General features: G+C 45.9%; 1 protein-coding gene across 1 annotated transcript in view; it reads left to right on the top strand.

The window, feature by feature from the left end:
• The window catches only part of SMAD9 (SMAD family member 9), an 80737-nt gene that overhangs the window by 51464 nt on the left and 12042 nt on the right, over positions 1–17231 (top strand). The window contains 2 exon segments of the mRNA XM_030563483.1: positions 3157–3264; positions 11946–12167. Of these exon segments, the coding sequence (XP_030419343.1) occupies positions 3157–3264; positions 11946–12167 (330 nt within the window).

Genomic DNA, 17231 nt, shown 5'->3' with positions numbered 1-17231 from the left:
TTCGTGGGGGAATACCCACTTCGTCAGATGCATGTAATGGAAATTTCCAGGGGCAGGTATATATATGCAAGCAAGCTAGAGATAACGAGGTTAGTTCAATCAGGGAGGATGAGGCCCTGTTCTAGCAGTTGAGGTGTGAAAACCAAGGGAGGAGAAGCTGGTTCTGTAGTTGGCAAGCCATTCACAGTCTTTGTTTAATCCTGAGCAGATGGTGTCAAATTTGCAGATGAACTGAAGCTCAGCAGTTTCTCTTTGCTAAGTCTGATCCTGTAGTTTTTTTGCCCTTAAGGTCTGCTATAGTGTGGCCAGGGAGGTTGAAGTGTTCTTCTACAGGTTTTTGTATATTGCCATTCCTAATATCTGATTTGTGTCCATTTATCCTTTTCCATAGCGACTGTCCAGTTTGGCCGATGTACATAGCAGAGGGGCATTGCTGGCATATGATGGCATATATTACATTGGTGGACATGCAGGTGAATGAACCGGTGATGGTGTGGCTGATCTGGTTAGGTCCTGTGATGGTGTCACTGGTGTAGATATGTGGGCAGAGTTGGCATCGAGGTTTGTTGCATGGATTGGTTCCTGAGCTAGAGTTACTATGGTGCGGTGTGCAGTTACTGGTGAGAATATGTTTCAGGTTGGCAGGTTGTCTGTGGGCGAGGACTGGCCTGCCACCCAAGGCCTGTAAAAGTGTGGGGTCATTGTCCAGGATGGGATGTAGATCCCTGATGATGCGTTGGAGGGGTTTTAGCTGGGGACTGTATGTGATGGTCGGTGGAGTCCTGTTGGTTTCTTTCTTGGGCTTGTCTTGCAGGAGGAGGCTTCTGGGTACACGTTTGGCTCTGTTGATCTGTTTCCTTATTTCCTCGTGCGGGTATTGTAGTTTTGAGAATGCTTGGTGGAGATTTTGTAGGTGTTGGTCTCTGTCTGAGGGGTTAGAGCAGATGCGGTTGTACCTCAGTGCTTGGCTGTAGACAATGGATCGTGTGATGTGCCCGGGATGGAAGCTGGAGGCATGAAGGTAGGCACAGCGGTCGGTAGGTTTTCGGTATAGGGTAGTATTAATGTGACCATCACTTATTTGCACCGTGGTATCTAGGAAGTGGACCTTCTGTGTAGATTGGACCAGGCTGAGGTTGGTGGTGGGGTGGAAGCTGTTGAAATCGTAGTGGAATTTTTCCAGAGTCTCCTTCCCATTGGTCCAGATGATGAAGATGTCATCAATGTAGCGTAGGTAGAGAAAGGGGAGTGAGTGGACAAGAGCTGAGGAAGTGTTGTTCCAGGTCGGCCATAAAAATATTGGCATATTGTGGGGCCATGCGGGTGCCCATAGCGGTGCCACTGATCTGGAGATATATATTGTCATCAAATTTGAAATAGTTGTGTGTGAGGATAAAGACACAGAGCTCAGCAGCCAGTTGTGCTGTGGCATCATCAGGGATACTGTTCCTGACAGCTTGTATTCCATCTGTGTGTGGGATGTTTGTGTAGAGAGCCTCTACATCCATGGTGGCTACGATGGTGTTTTCTGGAAGGTCACTACTGTCATTGGTAGCCAGCTGCCAGTGCCATAGATTATCTTGGTTGGTTAAGGCTAGAGGGAAGGTACTAGTGGAGATGATCAAACGTTTGAGAGACCAGACTCCCTCTGCACATACATGTGTGGAGCTGCAGCCTCTGTTCTAAAATATTCATTCTGCAAATTACTGGCCGGCCTCTGCACCTCCATTTGTGAGAGCGGTTATTGAGACAGTGGGGATCGGGTTAATCCCACCTGGATTAGACCATTTTTGTTTAAATACATCTTTGTACATCTAGAACCAGACCATTTCATGACCCAGAGAGTTCTGATTAATATGGTGGAAGATCTGCCAGTAAGGGACTAGGGCGTCTGCTCCCTGCTAATTATGTTCGACCTATCACGAGGTGTTGGTAGCCTAGCTGTGGTCCATGGTAGATATGGGTGTTGTCATGACTCTTTTGTGACTGAGCTGCCTTGTAGAAGAGAATTCCCAAAAGCTAAGAGTGCTCATCTTTGTCCAGTTTCCCTGCTATGCTCTGTTCTGTTCCTTATCTTGTTGAACATGTATGAGTCTGATTGGAGATAGGGGTACGGACTGGGATATGGAGTGATACTAGTGACTTTTACCTCTGTGCCTCCTTTCCTGTTGTCCTGCTTTAACTATCTCTTGGTTGTCTTGCAGACAGATTTGTTTAGATGAAACTCAGTCCCGATAAAGCTTATGTCATGTTTCTGGCACCTCCCATTTTGAAGTGGTTGTGGATGCTTTATGCATCTCTGTTATGCACTGGGCGAGGGAGGTCAGGAAAATAGGGGTCATTCTGCATTGCTTTCCAGAATGGAAACTCCTAGTACAACACTACTTCACAGTGGCTATCACTAGACCTGGAAATTGCCCAGTTCTGTCTAATGCAGAATTCACTACAGCTATACCCACGTCCCTCACCTCCTGGTTAGACTATTGTAATTCGGTCCTGTTTGGTCTTTGCTTGAATCTGATCCAGAAGCTACAATGGCTGCAGAAGGCAATGACTCTCATTTGCTTCATGGCATAGGGCAAGGCAGGTAGCAATGCCTGGCTTCCACATTCTGCCTGTAATCCATCTGATTCATTTCCAGGTCTTGCTGACTGTATATTAGTCTAGGCCTGTGTGCGGCTCTCTCTCCCCCTGTCAAGGCAGTTGAGGTTAGCTAGTGTGTCTTTGCTCTGCATCCTCCCCAGGATTCCATGTGAAGCGGTCTGGGTTCAGGGAGCCCACTTATGGAACTCCACCCGTAAGATGGATGCCAGTCTCTTTCCATGGAGTTTGGGTTTGAGGCAAAACTGGGTCTGGGTGCAGACTAACCAGTGCCAAAATCAAAGCTGAAATTCCTGTCATCTTGGGCCACATCCAATCTGTATTTGGAAATTGGGACTCGTCTGCCTTTGGACCTGACACAGAGTCTAAACCATAGGGACAGGTGCATCTCCAGGGGTTTGACCTGGAGTTTGAGGAGGGCAGGGATTCAGACTCGGGTTCTGTTTTGGACCCTTCTCTAGTTAAAACTATGCTGAAGTAGAGTTGAATAGTTCCCAGGCAGACCTGGGTAGAATTTAACAACTTGCTGATCTCAGTGTCTTTCTGTTTTTTTAGTTGAAACACCCCCACCTTACAATGCAAGAGAAACACCAGGAAACCAAAATGGACGATCAGTGGATGCAACAGCTGACAATCAGTTAGTGCTATCATTGCCCAATGGAGGTAAATCTGCTGCTGGAGAAACTGAAAATATACAAGTATTTGTACTGCTTCCCAGGGAAAAATTCTTAGCCAAAGAATTATTATATATTCTTCAGAGCAGGAAGGCCTATTCTTTTTCGAGTGCTGGTCCTTATGTGTATTCCACATGTGGGTATGCATTTGCACCGTGCACTCGAGTCTGGAAATTTTTCAGAGCAGTGTCCGTTGGCCCATACATGCACAGTAGATCTCCTTGTACTCTTGACCTGGCCTCTCTAGTTCCTTCCTACTCCTACATAGTCTGAGTTAGACTCATGTACTCAGTCACTCAGTTGTATAACCTGCAAAGAAAGAAAATGTTTGTAAATAGATATATATTTTAACTTAGTAACTAGTAGTTAAATTTGTAGTTAGTATAAAGTATTTCTTTTCCTTGGTTGGGGAACCTCCTCCCCTGCTCGGGGACTATGCTCAGATTCCCAGGATTCAAGAATTGCATTTCCTGCCCTTGCTCCTTTTCCATCAGATTGAACATCAGCAGTGCCTGTATTGTCTAGGTGAGGCACATATCTCTGGAAAGTGCAGGATCTGTCGCTCCTTCCCACCCAGAACTCGAAAAGCCTGTGAGCTTCACCTATGGAAGCACCTGAGGGGAAAGTCTAGGTGGCCCTCATTTGTGCCCCTGCAAGCACATGCTTTGGAGTGGAGCCTTTGACATATAAGCCCAAGGACTCTTCTTGTAGGGCTCCCCATGAGAGTAGAGGGCTCTCCTCATGGGCACAAGGACAGATCCCTGCCGAGGACTGTCCACAAGAAACGCCCTTCTTCCCTGAGCCTGTGCAGGTGAGGTGAGTAGTCGCCTACGGAACCTAAGGAACCGGCTTTGCTGATGACCTCCAGATCAGAGGACAAGGCAGATCTGTAACAGTAGGCTTTGCCAGATCTCAGGTTAAGGAGGCAGCCTAGGCTTGTCATTCAGTAGCAAGAGAGGGATTTAAGAATTCAGTGACTTAGGTACCAGGACAAAAGATTCTGATTTTATTTGCATCTGTGGGGTCACAAAAGTAAGAAGTATTAATGAAAACAAACACCATTATCCAGGTTGTAGTGACGAAGATCAAATAAGGGATGAGGGTAGGGAGGAATGTGTAACGCAGCAAGAGTTTAGTTAAAATCAGGATCGATTTCTTTATCAACGTCAATTTTGGGTGAGTTACTTATCCACCGTAAAGCATTCTGTTTAGAGGCTTTGGTATTTCCATCTGTTTTTTGTTAATGTCACATTGCTGTAATACATACTTATATTTTCTGAATAATAAGTAGTGTCACTGGTGCACAGAAAGAGCTGTACAGAAGGTCAGATCTTCCTCCCCATGCTCTGTGTGGGAGACCTAGTGAGAGCTGGGAGAGTTGGAAGCCCTCATCCCCATGCTAAAGGCTTTACAGCTACTTTGCAGCTATTCTTCTTCGACTAGTGTCCCTATGAGTTCTCAACTGTAGGTGTATCTGTGTCCCTGCACCTCTAATCAGAGACTTTAGGTAGCTGTGTCTGTTCAGCCTGCGCGCATGTGATCTGCCTCAAAGCTATCTAGTGCTGCGTGGGCGAATTCCCTTCAGTTCCTGATTGACCACCTTTGGCCTCCAACTGAGCGAGCAGTTGTCTTTTTTTTTTCTCTGCATCTTTAGCATAAGTAGTTGTTTTTAGTTCTTTTGTTCTTAATAGTTAATGCTTCTGTTTACCCCACTGGGCTAAAAGAAGAAAAAGAACTTTAGTTTACGTTTCCAGCCCTTTTGGGAGGATCCTCCTTGTCCCTCCCCACACCCTAGGAGTGTTTAGAGGTTATTCTAACTTCTCTTGGTTTAAAAAAAAAAAAAAAAAAAAGAGAGAAAAGAAAAGGACAGAACATCTTTTTTCTGCATTCTTCACTGCTAGAGGGTGATAGCTCCTACCTCCCTGGGGCATGGCTGGTTCTACCAGCTTCAAGAGGTTCCTCCTGTAAGGAGTCGATTTTCTGTAATGGACAGACACTCTCACTGTGTCTGGTGCCTGGGAAAGTCCCATATCCCTCAGAAGTGCTCCCTCTGCCACCAGCTAAAGCTGAGGTCTTGCAAGAACTAGGAGCTGAAGTTATGGAGAAGGCACTTCAGCTGCCAGGGGACTCTGATGCTGGCCCCAGATCCTCCCTGGAGCCTTCAACTTCAGAGGGAGTAGATCTGCAGAAAAACCAGCAGACTCCCCCCATAAAGGCTCGAGGAAAAAGGGCTCCAAGCACAGTTGGCCTTTCAGAGGGATTCCTCAGTGCGATCAGCCACCTTGGTACTGGTGGCTCCAAAGTACTATACCCAGAACCATCTGGGTGCCTCCACTGTGAGCTCAGTCGCACTGCCTAGAGAAGAAAGACAAGTACCGTATTGCCTCTAAAGGAGTGGCAGCAAGTAAACCTGTGTTACCAAATGTGACAAAATTCACATCTAGGGAGTGCTCTGCATCTTCGCAACCATCGGTACCAGAAACACACCGCAGACACTCTCTGTGATACCAAGTGAGCCAACAATACTGCAAGAGTTACAGTACCTTAGCGACCTGATGGTTGGTTGAAGAAACATAATCACCATTATTCAGTATCAGGACCCCGGGACCGAGCACATCCCGGTGTCCGAAATCGTCCTCAGTACCGGGCTGTATGCCACTAATATCTCTGTCAACGCTACCCTTACCCAGTGATGAGCCTGACAGTGACCAGGAGGATGTCATTTCCCTAGCTTCTCACTGTGGCCTGCCATCACAATACAAGGGTCCTCAATTCCATCAAGCTGACCCATGAATGTGCTATGGGCCCCTTGGGCTTCTCTGCCATCCATGCCTTTCCCTTGCCTATGGCTGTGTTAGGATCCTTGGGCAACATACACATCCCACATGTCAAGGGTGTCCATTGTGTCTCAGAGAGAATCCACCAAATGGTCCCTTCCGGCCTCTCTGTCCAGAGCCTCTGAGCCAGTGGAGGAGGAAGCTTTGGAAGACAGGAAGAAGGACTTGAAGGAGAAGCTACCCCTCCTGAAATCTTCTTCTCATCTTCACCAGACGAGGCTGTATTGAACCCCCACCCCTCCATCACTTGGTGATGATTTTAAGACCAAGAGGGTGGCAGATGAGCCTTAAGTTCACCTGCAGGAGGTGACAGACACTTTGCAAACCGGTGAATATTCTGCACACTGCCTCTTCATCCAGAATTGCCTTCCCAATTAACAAGGTTATTCTAGATCCTGTGAGTCATCTGGCAGACCAGCCTTCATTGCACCAACCTGCGAGAAAGCTGACAAGAAGTACTACATCCCTCCCAAAGAGGCAGACTTTTTGTTTTAAATCTGCAACCCAACTCAATTGTAGCAGATGTGATTAATGCACGTGGCAAACAACATCACGCAAAGTCGACCCCACACAATTGGCATTGGAAGAGACTAGATCTCTTTTGGAGGAAGGCACATTCATCAGCGACATTGCAGTTTAGAGTCACGAACTACCAAGCTGCCATCGCCAAATATGATTTTATTAATTATATGAAACTCAGTGTAGTTGTGGATCATCTACCAGAGGTGCAAAAGGAGCGGTTTCAGGCCATTGGCAGAGAGGGCCAGTTAGTAGCTAGAACTGTGCTACAGACAGCACTGGATACAGCCGATACAGCAGTCTCCTCAGTCTCCATGGCAGTGGTAATGATGCTGGCTTCCTGGTTACTCCTTTCCAGGGTTGCCCAAAGGAGTGCAGACAACAGTGAAAGATCTCATGGTTGAAAGGCACAAGCTCATTGTGAATAAGATGTATTCCTCTCTGTACACCCTGAAGGATTCCTGGGCCACGTTATGTGCTCTGGGAATCTACACTGCAGGACAAAAGAGAAGATACAGCTTTCAACCACAGCAGAGGTCATGACCTCCTCAGTACCCACCATCACAGCACGATTACAAACCGCAGCACAAAAAGCCTACAGTACAAAAGCGGAAGCAGTCAGCATCCCAGTCCACATCCTCTCTGCCCTCCTCTGCTGAACACTTTTAACGGGTTGGTTGAGGGTCCAAATAGCTATTTCTTGCAACATCAGATGCCTTCTGCCTGTCATGTCCCTTTGGAAGTCGCCTAGCCCTCTTTCACAGCAGTTGGGACAATATCACCTCCGACAGCTGGGTCTTGGAGATTATTTCAAAGGGTTATGTCATTTAATTCCCTTTCCCTCTTCATGGACCCTTTTCATGAGAACCTACTTCAGCCCAAAAATAGATGTATTACACTTAGGGGCCATAGAACCAGTCATTACACAACTCAGAGGCAAGAAGTTCTACTTGTTATTTCCTGATTCCCCAAGGTGAAGGGAGGGTAGAGGCCCATTCTAGATCTAAAGGCACTAAACAAATACGTGAAGGTACAAAAGTTCCAGATGATCACCCTAGCAGCCATTATTCCAGCTCTGGAGTAAGGAGATTGGGTTGCAGCCCTCGACCTACAAGATGGCGACTTCCACATCTCCACCTTCACGAGTCTCATAGGGACAGTCCAGTCCAGCCCCTAGACATCAGCCAGGAGCTTTCTGCAGCTGCTAGGTCATAGGACAACGTGAACCTTTGTCACTTCAAATACCCAGATGTTCATGAAGTGTCTTCAGATGTGGCTCAGTTCAATCAATTCTCCAAACAGGGAGAGACTAACCAAACTGCTATCAGTGCCCTGCATAGGAAAATACCCTCTGGACAGATGGAAAGTCCCATCCAACTTTCGAGCAGGTGTTCGATTTGTGCAACCACCACCACTGCTGACTCTAACAACAGATGCTTCCCTAATAGACTTGGGAGCCCACCTATATGACCAAAAGGTTCAGGGCAAGTGGTCTTCCACAGGAGCGGCCCTCCATATCAATTCTTTGGCGGTAACAGCATTCAGGAACGCCTGTGCACACTTTCTGCCATTCATCAAAAATACCCACACAAAGGTCATAATGGACAATATGACTGTATGTTTTACATAAAAAACCAAGGGGTCGCCAGATCTTTCTCCATCTGCATGGAAGCACTCAAACTTTGGAATTGGTGCATCCATCACAATGTGCTTATCTCAGCTCTGTATCTGCAGACTGCGACAGCTGACAGTCGATTGGAACTGTTCTCATGACTTCAAATGGGAACTGAACTCAGAGGTGCTTTGCTACATATTCACCCTTTGGGGAACCTTGACTACAGATCTTTTCACTACATACTGAAACAAGAAATGTCCTCGCTACTACTCCAGGGCTGGACTGGGAACACATTCACTGGGAAATGCACTCATCCTCCTATGGGACAGGGACCTTTTGTATGCCTTTCCCCCATTCCCTCTCTATCTAAAGTCCTGTTGAAAATCCGATGAGACAAAGTGAGAATTATTCTGATTGTCCCCTTCTGGACAAGACAAGTCTGATTCCCTTACCAGACACACATGACGCTATGCCCTCCAGTTCCCCTTTGGCCCATTCCTCAGTTGCTCTCTCAAAACAATAGGATGATCCTTCACCTCAATCTGCAGATCCTCTACCTCCGTGGCTGACTCCTTCGTGGTTCCAAGACTAAGAGGTAGAGTGCTCTGACGAGATGAAAAATGTGTTGCTATACAGCCAAAAGTTAACCACTTAACAGACTTACCTACAAAAATGGAAGCAATTACAAATTTGGTGTCATTCTAAGCACATATACCAGGCCTTGTCCTCTCTCTCTCTCTGGTTTTAGACCTCAAGAGGTCAAAACTCTCGCTCCACTCTCTTCAGGTACATTTTGCAGTTGTAACAGCGTTCCACCATCAAATAGATGGATACTCAGTGTTCACTCACCCGCTGATGCATAGATTCCTTACGGCGTTGGTAACCTCTTCCTGCATACGAGACCACCCTCTCTGACCTGGGGTCTTAACCTAGAATTAGACCTCCCTCTGAGCCCATGGCAACTTGCTCTCTCTTTCACCTGTCCATGAAGACAGCATTTCTAATTGCCATCACCTCAGGTAGGTGCATAGGAGAAATTGCGGTCCTGATGGTACACCCCCTATTCATGGTCTTTTTTAAAGACAAAGTAACCCTGAGGCTGCATCCTAAGTTTCTCCCTAATGACTGAGGTCTTTCTTTCATTCGCAGAAGGACACAAAGGCTCCATGATATTGGCTCAAAGACTACCCAAAAGGGTCTTGGGTTGCATTAATCTCTGTTATCAAGGACTCAACCTGTTGCCTCCGTACAGAGTCCGTTGGCACTCCACAAGGTCAATTTCTACCTCGGTTGCACTCTTTAAAGATGTCTCTATCTTGGAAATCTGCAGAGTAGCAACTTGGGCCTCTGCCCGCACTTGCACAGAACATTATGTGATCGCTGGAGATTCAGCCTCTAACGTCATCTTCAGCTCCTCAGTACTCTCCGTAGTAACAGACTCCACTCCAAAGCCCCAGCCCTCCATGGGGGATACTGCTGTGAATTCACCAATGTTGAAGCACCAATAGGGACACTATTCAAACAATAAAAAGTTACCTTGTGCAGTAACTGAGGCTCTTCGAGGGGTTTGTCCCTGTGGGTACTTTACAACCTGCCCTTCTCCCCTGTACGTCAGAGTTCTCAATATGGGGCTCTGTGGTAGAGAAGGAACTGAGGGGGGGTTGCCTACGCTGTGCTAGAAAGCCTCGAGGCAGACCACGAGGGAGGGAGAGTGCATTTGCGAGCTGAACATACCTAAAATCTCCAATTAGAGCCACAGGGTCACAAATGCACCTGCTGTGGTGCACCCGTAGGGGGAACACATCTTGAAGAACCATCATTACTGCAGAAGGTGAGTAACTTCCTCTTTCTATGGCCTCTGGGCTGCAGTAGTGACTACAGACCTCAGCTTGCAGACCTACTGACTTGCTCTTCCCTTAGCCACCTGTCTCAGAGACAACCACCCTGGAGCAGTGCCCCATGGAATCTATGGTATGAGGAGTCCCTCTGCTCTGGTTTCCTATGGCCTGCTCTGAGTGCAGTTGTTACAAATGCTTCTTGTACTGCACAGATGCTCACTGTGTAAACACATGTTAAAGGACAGTCCCTGCCCCCAAAAGCTTACAATCTCAATTAAGACAATAAGTAACAAGTGCATATAGCAGACAACTGAAGGAGAGAGGATGAAGGTAACCGTGCTAGGAACGTGTGGGTGTTGTGACAAAGTTCCTCCTCTACCTTGGTGGGTCCTGCGCTTATTGGCAGATTTGCTCACCTCCGTGATCTTCCCCACAGTCTGGGTCAACTCCTCCTGTGTCTGATCAGGAGTTGTGAGGTTTGGGGGAAACCTGGGCCCGCCCTCTGCTCCGGGTTCCAGCCCAGGGCCCTGTGGATTGCAGCTGTCTATAGTGCCTCCTGTAACAGCTGCATGACAACTACACCTCCCTGGGCTACTTCTCCATGGCCTCCTCCAAACACCTCTTTATCCTCACCACAGGACCTTCCTCCTGGTGTCTGATAACACTTGTACACCTTAGTCCTCCAGCAGCACACCCTCTCACTTTCAGCTCCTTGCGCCTCTTGCTCCCAGCTCCTCAAACGCACTTCCTCTCCTCTGACTCCCCCCTCCCTGACTGGAGTGAGCTCCTTTTTAAACCCAGGTGCCCTGATTAGCCTGCCTTGATTGGCTGCAGGTGTTCTAATCAGCCTGTCTGCCTTAATTGGTTCTAGCAGGTTCCTGATTACTCTAGTGCAGCCCCTGCTTTGGTCACTCAGGGAAAAGAAAACTACTCATCCAGTGACCAGTATATTTGCCCTCTACCAGACTCCTGTACCCCACTGTCCTGGGTCTGTCACAGTACATATCAAACCCATGTTACAGCCACCAAGTTTCCAGTCATCTTTCCTCTCCCCTCCCCCACTACAAATAAATACTCCCAGAAACATTAAGGACATCATTGATCCCTGCTGGCCACTTGCCTAGCTACTCTCAGTTGGAAACATATTGTACATTTCACAGCAGGAGTGAGTTTCACTGCTTTTTGGGTCTCACATTGCCCATGGCAGAGGGAGAGGTTAATTAATGCTCATGGGACAAATAAGATGCAGTTCAAATAAGCACCCAGATGGATCTTTATTCAGACTTTGAGTCTGCAAAATGTGGGGTTCCAGCAAGAACGGCCTTTCGTGTGGCATTTTGGCATTTCTGCCTGTCCTCTCAGGTGGTAGCAGGCCATCCTGAGGGATGTGAAAATGAAAAATAAGAAATAAGACAGAGGGATGATAATGCAAAACCTCCTTGCTTGGCATTAGGTTTAGTCACACATTGCATGAAGGCTTAGCTCACTTTTTATTGTAAAACTGAACCAGTTTGCTCATTCCTGGCTCCTGTTGTTTGTCAGATACAGTGCACATAACTGTCCGGGCACTGCAAAGCTAACTCAACCTGTGCAATAAAGAATTTTAAGCACATGCTCTACTTTAAGCATAAGAGCTGTCTCACTGGGACTACTCACATGCTTCCAGTTAAACACCTGCTCAAGTTCTCTAACGTTCTCCCTTTGGAAGCGCTAGTCAGCAAACTAAGAAGAAATAGAACCTGCTGTTGAGACTGCCTCTGATGAAAAGTGACTGACTGGAATGAGATCATGGTCTGAGAGTTTGGACAGAAAAACAAGCATTACTGTGACCTAGGCATCTGATTTATTTTATCTCCTACAGACTTTCGACCTGTTTGCTATGAGGAACCCCAGCACTGGTGCTCAGTTGCCTACTATGAACTCAACAACCGAGTAGGGGAGACTTTCCAGGCTTCTTCTCGGAGTATTCTTATAGATGGATTCACGGATCCTTCAAATAACAAGAACCGATTCTGTCTTGGACTGCTCTCTAATGTCAACAGGAATTCTACTATAGAAAATACCAGGCGACACATAGGTAAAGGTAAGAGCAAATTCTCTCTTATTGGTAAGGAACAGAGCTTGGAAGAATGTCCATGGTCTAGAACTAGAAAAGTCTGTCTGTCCATTGTATCTGTCTATGTACCTAACCAACATGAATGTAAAACCACCTGCTTGGATTCTTTCTGAAGCAGTAGATGAGGCACCGGCTCTTCACTGGAAAGAGGGTAGCTTTACAAAGGTTATTCACTTGGCCTACATGGAACCCATCATTAAAAACAAAACTTTGCTCTAACTTAGAAGCATGTGTTTTCATTTGTATTTATCAGAACATCTGGCAACTGAGAATATTGCCATTGAAATGTCACTAAAAAAAATAATTATTGGTGCCTTGCTGCTGGTTCTTCTATCACTAAAAAGCAGGTGGAGATAGACAATACGCTAACTAGCTGAGCTATACATTTAGATAGCACTGCTAACGTTTCCTCTGTTGCTTTTTTCCTCTGGTTAAGGAAACCAGTCCAGTCTGATTCTGTGTTTCTGGGAACTTTTGCCAGTTAAATCTAGGATAAATCTAAGGTTCTTTTTCAAGTGATTGCCCACATGTATTCCACTTCTGGTGAAGTGCACATGTGCTCCATACACACGACTGAATTATTTTGGCCAGCAGTGTCCATTGGGGCCATGCCTGTGCTCTGTATGCCCTCATGTCCCCCTGCTGAGGCCAGAAAGAGCAGAGCAGGTCCATCCCATCAGTTCCTTCTGATCGCCTGTGGCAGTAAGACAGAACCCCCGCAGTGTCTGTACATTTGTGACTTTGCCTACTCGTGTATATAAATTAATCGTAGATAACGTCATTAGTATACTTGTCATTTTTCTCTTACACCTGCTAGCTTTAAAACCAATACTTTTTTTTTTAAGTGTCCTTAGAGGCTTCTCTGGTACCAAGATTTAACTGCTGTACCTGAAACAAAATCCCTGGAGTTCAAAACTTGCCCCTCCTGTGATGCAACTATTCTGCTCAATGATGAGCATTTTAGGTGTCTTTTTGCCTTGGAGAGGGGCACATCCCCATCAGAATTTCAATCTGCCCACCCCTTCTCCAGGAAGACACACAAGGCTGCTTCTTGCTGCAGCTCATCTCTGTTAGCAAGTTCCAAATTGGGTAAAACTTGCCAAGTCGCCAGTAATTAGTGGAAACTTCTGGTTTGTGGCAGCCAGGTTGCTGGTCACCTCCTTGATCTGTCTTGCTTTTCCTCCCTGGGAGCTTGGCATCTGGACATCCCAGATTGCTGGAGTTTTTGCAGTTGTTGCTCCAACAGAGATTTGACAGCCCTCAGCCCTTTCTGGGAATCCTCCAGATGCTGCTGTAATTTGTTTTGTGAAGCTTCCAGGTCTTGTTTTAAATTCCTTTGTGAAAACTCCAGCTCTGGTTTTATGTCTTGTTTACAATCCCACTGGCCATTTTTGATTCTGCAAGCATCTCCTTTATTTGTTCCATCTTGGTTTAACAGGAATCTAGCTCAGAGTCTCTCTCTGTCCTTGGAAACTGGATGCCGCTCTTGGCATCCGTGTGGCCCCTTTTCAACCCAAGCGGCTTGTCACATTATGGGGCCCTGGGGATGTTCCAGCTGGAAGTAGAAGCTGATGGATTCTGATATTCTCTTTGATGCAGGCTTGTTTATTTACTAGGAATGTACAAAGTCCTCCTTCTCCAAATGGAGGAGGAACCCAGAACAAAAGGAGCAGTTTTAGTTTACAGCTCCAAGCCTCTTTAGTCCACAGCCCCCAAAATTCTTTCTAGCTTTTTCCAGAGTCACATGGTGTTCATAGGTTACTGCTTGGCCTTCTTGCTTTTTCGCCCCCCCCCTTGCCTTTTTTCAGTCTTGTATCACTTCTGCCATTCCTCTCCCTCCCCTATACACACCTACCCAAAACAATACTCAGCCGAAAGCTTTTGGGTGGATTCACACTCTCCTTGTATCTTAGGGCATGGCTACACTTGCAGACCTAGAGCGCTTTGAGTTAAAACAGCCTTCGTAGAGCGCAGTAGGGAAAGCGCTGCAGCCTGTCCACGCTGACAGCTTCCAGTGCGCTGGCTTGGCCACATTTGCAGCACTTGCAGCAGCATTGGGAGTGGTGCATTATGGGCAGCTATCTCAGCATGCAAGTGACTGCAACGTGCTTTTCAAATGGGACAGGTGGGGTGGATTGTGACAGGGAGTGTGTTGTATGTATTGTGGGGGAAGAGAGAGTGGGGTTTTAGGGGGGCTGAGAGCATGTCAGCATGATGTCTTGTAAGTTCAGACAGCAGCAGACCTCCCCTCCTTCCCCACCCCCGCCTCTCTCTCTCTCACACAGCATTCCACAGTAACGGCTTGCATGCCAGCTGTCAGAAATGGAGCTTTGAAAGGGCATTTCCGCATTCCTACAGGAGTTCAGAACAATGACAAGAGTGGCCACTTGACTTTAGGAGATTATGGTACATTTTCAAAGGCCGATCAGAGCACAGTAATGCAACACCTTGTTCACACTGATGCCTGGGCATTGTAGCCAAGGCGCAACAAACATTATTCCTCTCCCTGAGGTGGAGTACCAGCAGTGCTGTAGCCATGGAGTCAGAGCGCTCTACATGCCTTGGCAGTGTGGACGAGTAGTGAGCTAGTATGCCCGGGCTCCTTTTTTGCGCTGTAACTTGCAAGTGTAGCCAAGCCCAAAGATGGGAGTTTATGCTCATAGACATGTTAATTGAAGAGTGGGTTCACACCTGTCAGTCTCAATGGGGGTTTAACTCAACCCACAATAAGGATTCACCCAGCTCATAACAATATCTTTCTGCCACTTCTGTGACCAGCAAACCTTCTCAAAATAAAACAAAACATGGAGTTTTGGATTTCCTTCTCCCTCTTCATAGACCACTGCTTTCTTCTTTGTTTCTTCTCTCTCTGAGGGAATCAGAGTAATTGGGACATTTTAATGCCCAATGCCAGCTCTGATCTTGTCCCGTAGGCTCCAGGGCTATGTCTGCACTACCACTTTTGACATAGCTACTGCCGCTTGTGTAGGCGGTTTTATTATGTCGATGGGAGAGCTCTCCCACAGGCATAGAGAAGCTACACAAGTGATCTTACAGCGGCACTGCTGCATTGACACGGTGTAGACATGGCCTAAGGCTCAGTTAAAACAGGCTCCTACCGTCTGCTGAAATCAACAAAAGTTAGAAGCCTAAATGCCTTTGTGGATTTGAGCCTAATGATCTTCTGTTCTGTGACTGGTCCTCTTTCTTGTTCACATAATCTTGAATCAGCACTTGCCATGAAATGACTGAAGATTGGACTGGAAACCAGGAACTCCTGAATTATGTTTCTGTCTCTGCCACTAAGTCACTTGGATGAGTTGCTGAACCTCTGTGTCTTGTTTTCCCTTCCGTAAAGCTGAAATAATAACTTATCTAACTGGCATTAGTTGTCTGAGGATTTAGTAGTTAAGAATCCGAATGGCACTTAGAAAATCTAAAACAATATATGAGTAATGATGTTGACATTTAGTCTTATAAAAGTTTTGATATAGGTCACTGATGCATTGGCAGTCCAACAGCAGAAACAGGGAAGAAATGTGAGATACAAATTTGGCTCTGCCACAGAAAAATAAGCAACCCACCTCTACTACAAGAGTTTCCAGGAGAATTCTAGTCTTTTAAATAATCTCTCCTTTCCTGATTGGGATCCAGAAAAATCAATAAACATACATGGCCCTGTTGGTATACAACTGCCTCTATTGCAGTCTGCATTTTAAAAAACAAACAAACTCTGAAGTGTTCAGTTATGGATTTCCCCCTTCCATTGGAATGGCTTCTGCTGGAGGACATAAGACAGCCAAATTGAACCGGACGATTCTCTGCTGAAGATACACTCAAGATTTTTCAGGTTGTAATTTATTTAGTTGCAGCAGAAAGCTTCTGACCAAGACTTACATTAAGCAATGATCAGCTAAACTACATTTCCTTTTCTTTTTTTTTTTTTAAATGAGGGTCCAACTGAATACAACTCTCAGTGGCCCTACCCAGTTCCCAGTCTCAAAACAGTATTTTAATTGTTTCTAATCCAGTCTTGAGACTGAATGATTGAATATGGTGAAGGCCCAAGCCAAGTAACAAATCTGATATGCTTGATACAAAAACCAGCAAATCTGAAGACCAAATGCAGGGATGCCATTCCTCGGCCTCCCACCTTTCTATATATTGTCCTTTGGAACAGTTAGGATGTTGTGATGCTTTGTGAAACCCCAAATAGTTAATATTTCTTTTTGAACAGTGGCAATGAGATAGTCGTCCAGTTCCAGTTCATCTGAAAATAAATACAAAGACTGTATATGAACATACGCTAGTAGTGTGGTGTAAATCCATAAACAGCAATTGCTAGGCCTCTCATGGTTAAAATTCTCATTTGAGGCAGCTAGTTCCTGTGAGTTTCTGCCCAAAAGGGAAGAGAGGGAATGATCTCCAGAGCAAGAAGAAAATGTGGTAAACACTAATGGTTCTCATCTGTTCAGATTTGAAGATCTGTCTGTGTTGATTAAAAATCCTAGAACCTTACATTAGGAATCTACTCAAATGAAGAAAGCTAATTGTCCATGGAGGATCCTGATCCAGCCGAAACCTTTAATTTCTCTGCATTTCCCTATTCATCTAACTTGAAAGGAAAATGCCAAGGAGGGGAAATGCCCTAAGCACAGGACTGCAGGACAGGTCCAATGATACATAGCTCCTAAAGCAGACAGACAGATGAAAGCTGTTGAAATGGATACAACTATCTCTTCTGTTAACAGAAAAAATAGTGAGTAAACAAGATTAGGTCACTAGGATAAGTGTATGTAATAGAATTGTCATCCAGTGTACCAACATGAAATTGTTTCCTGGAAATACCACATCAAAGCAAGTAATAATCCAGAGCACAGTGCAATTATCTGCTAGAAATTGGTCCAATTTAAGCAGTCAAACTTCAAAGATAGACATGAGGCTTCTGATCTGTTTACTTTGTAGTACCGAAAAGATCTGGAGGATTCGAGGGTGCTGGATCTCAGGGATCTGAAAAGATGAAGGAAATCC

This window comes from Gopherus evgoodei, chromosome 1, assembly GCF_007399415.2.
Source record: "Gopherus evgoodei ecotype Sinaloan lineage chromosome 1, rGopEvg1_v1.p, whole genome shotgun sequence".
NCBI lineage: Eukaryota > Metazoa > Chordata > Testudines > Testudinidae > Gopherus > Gopherus evgoodei.
The sequence above is the reverse complement of the archived record's forward strand: the minus strand, read 5'-3'. Positions and strand labels throughout refer to the sequence as shown.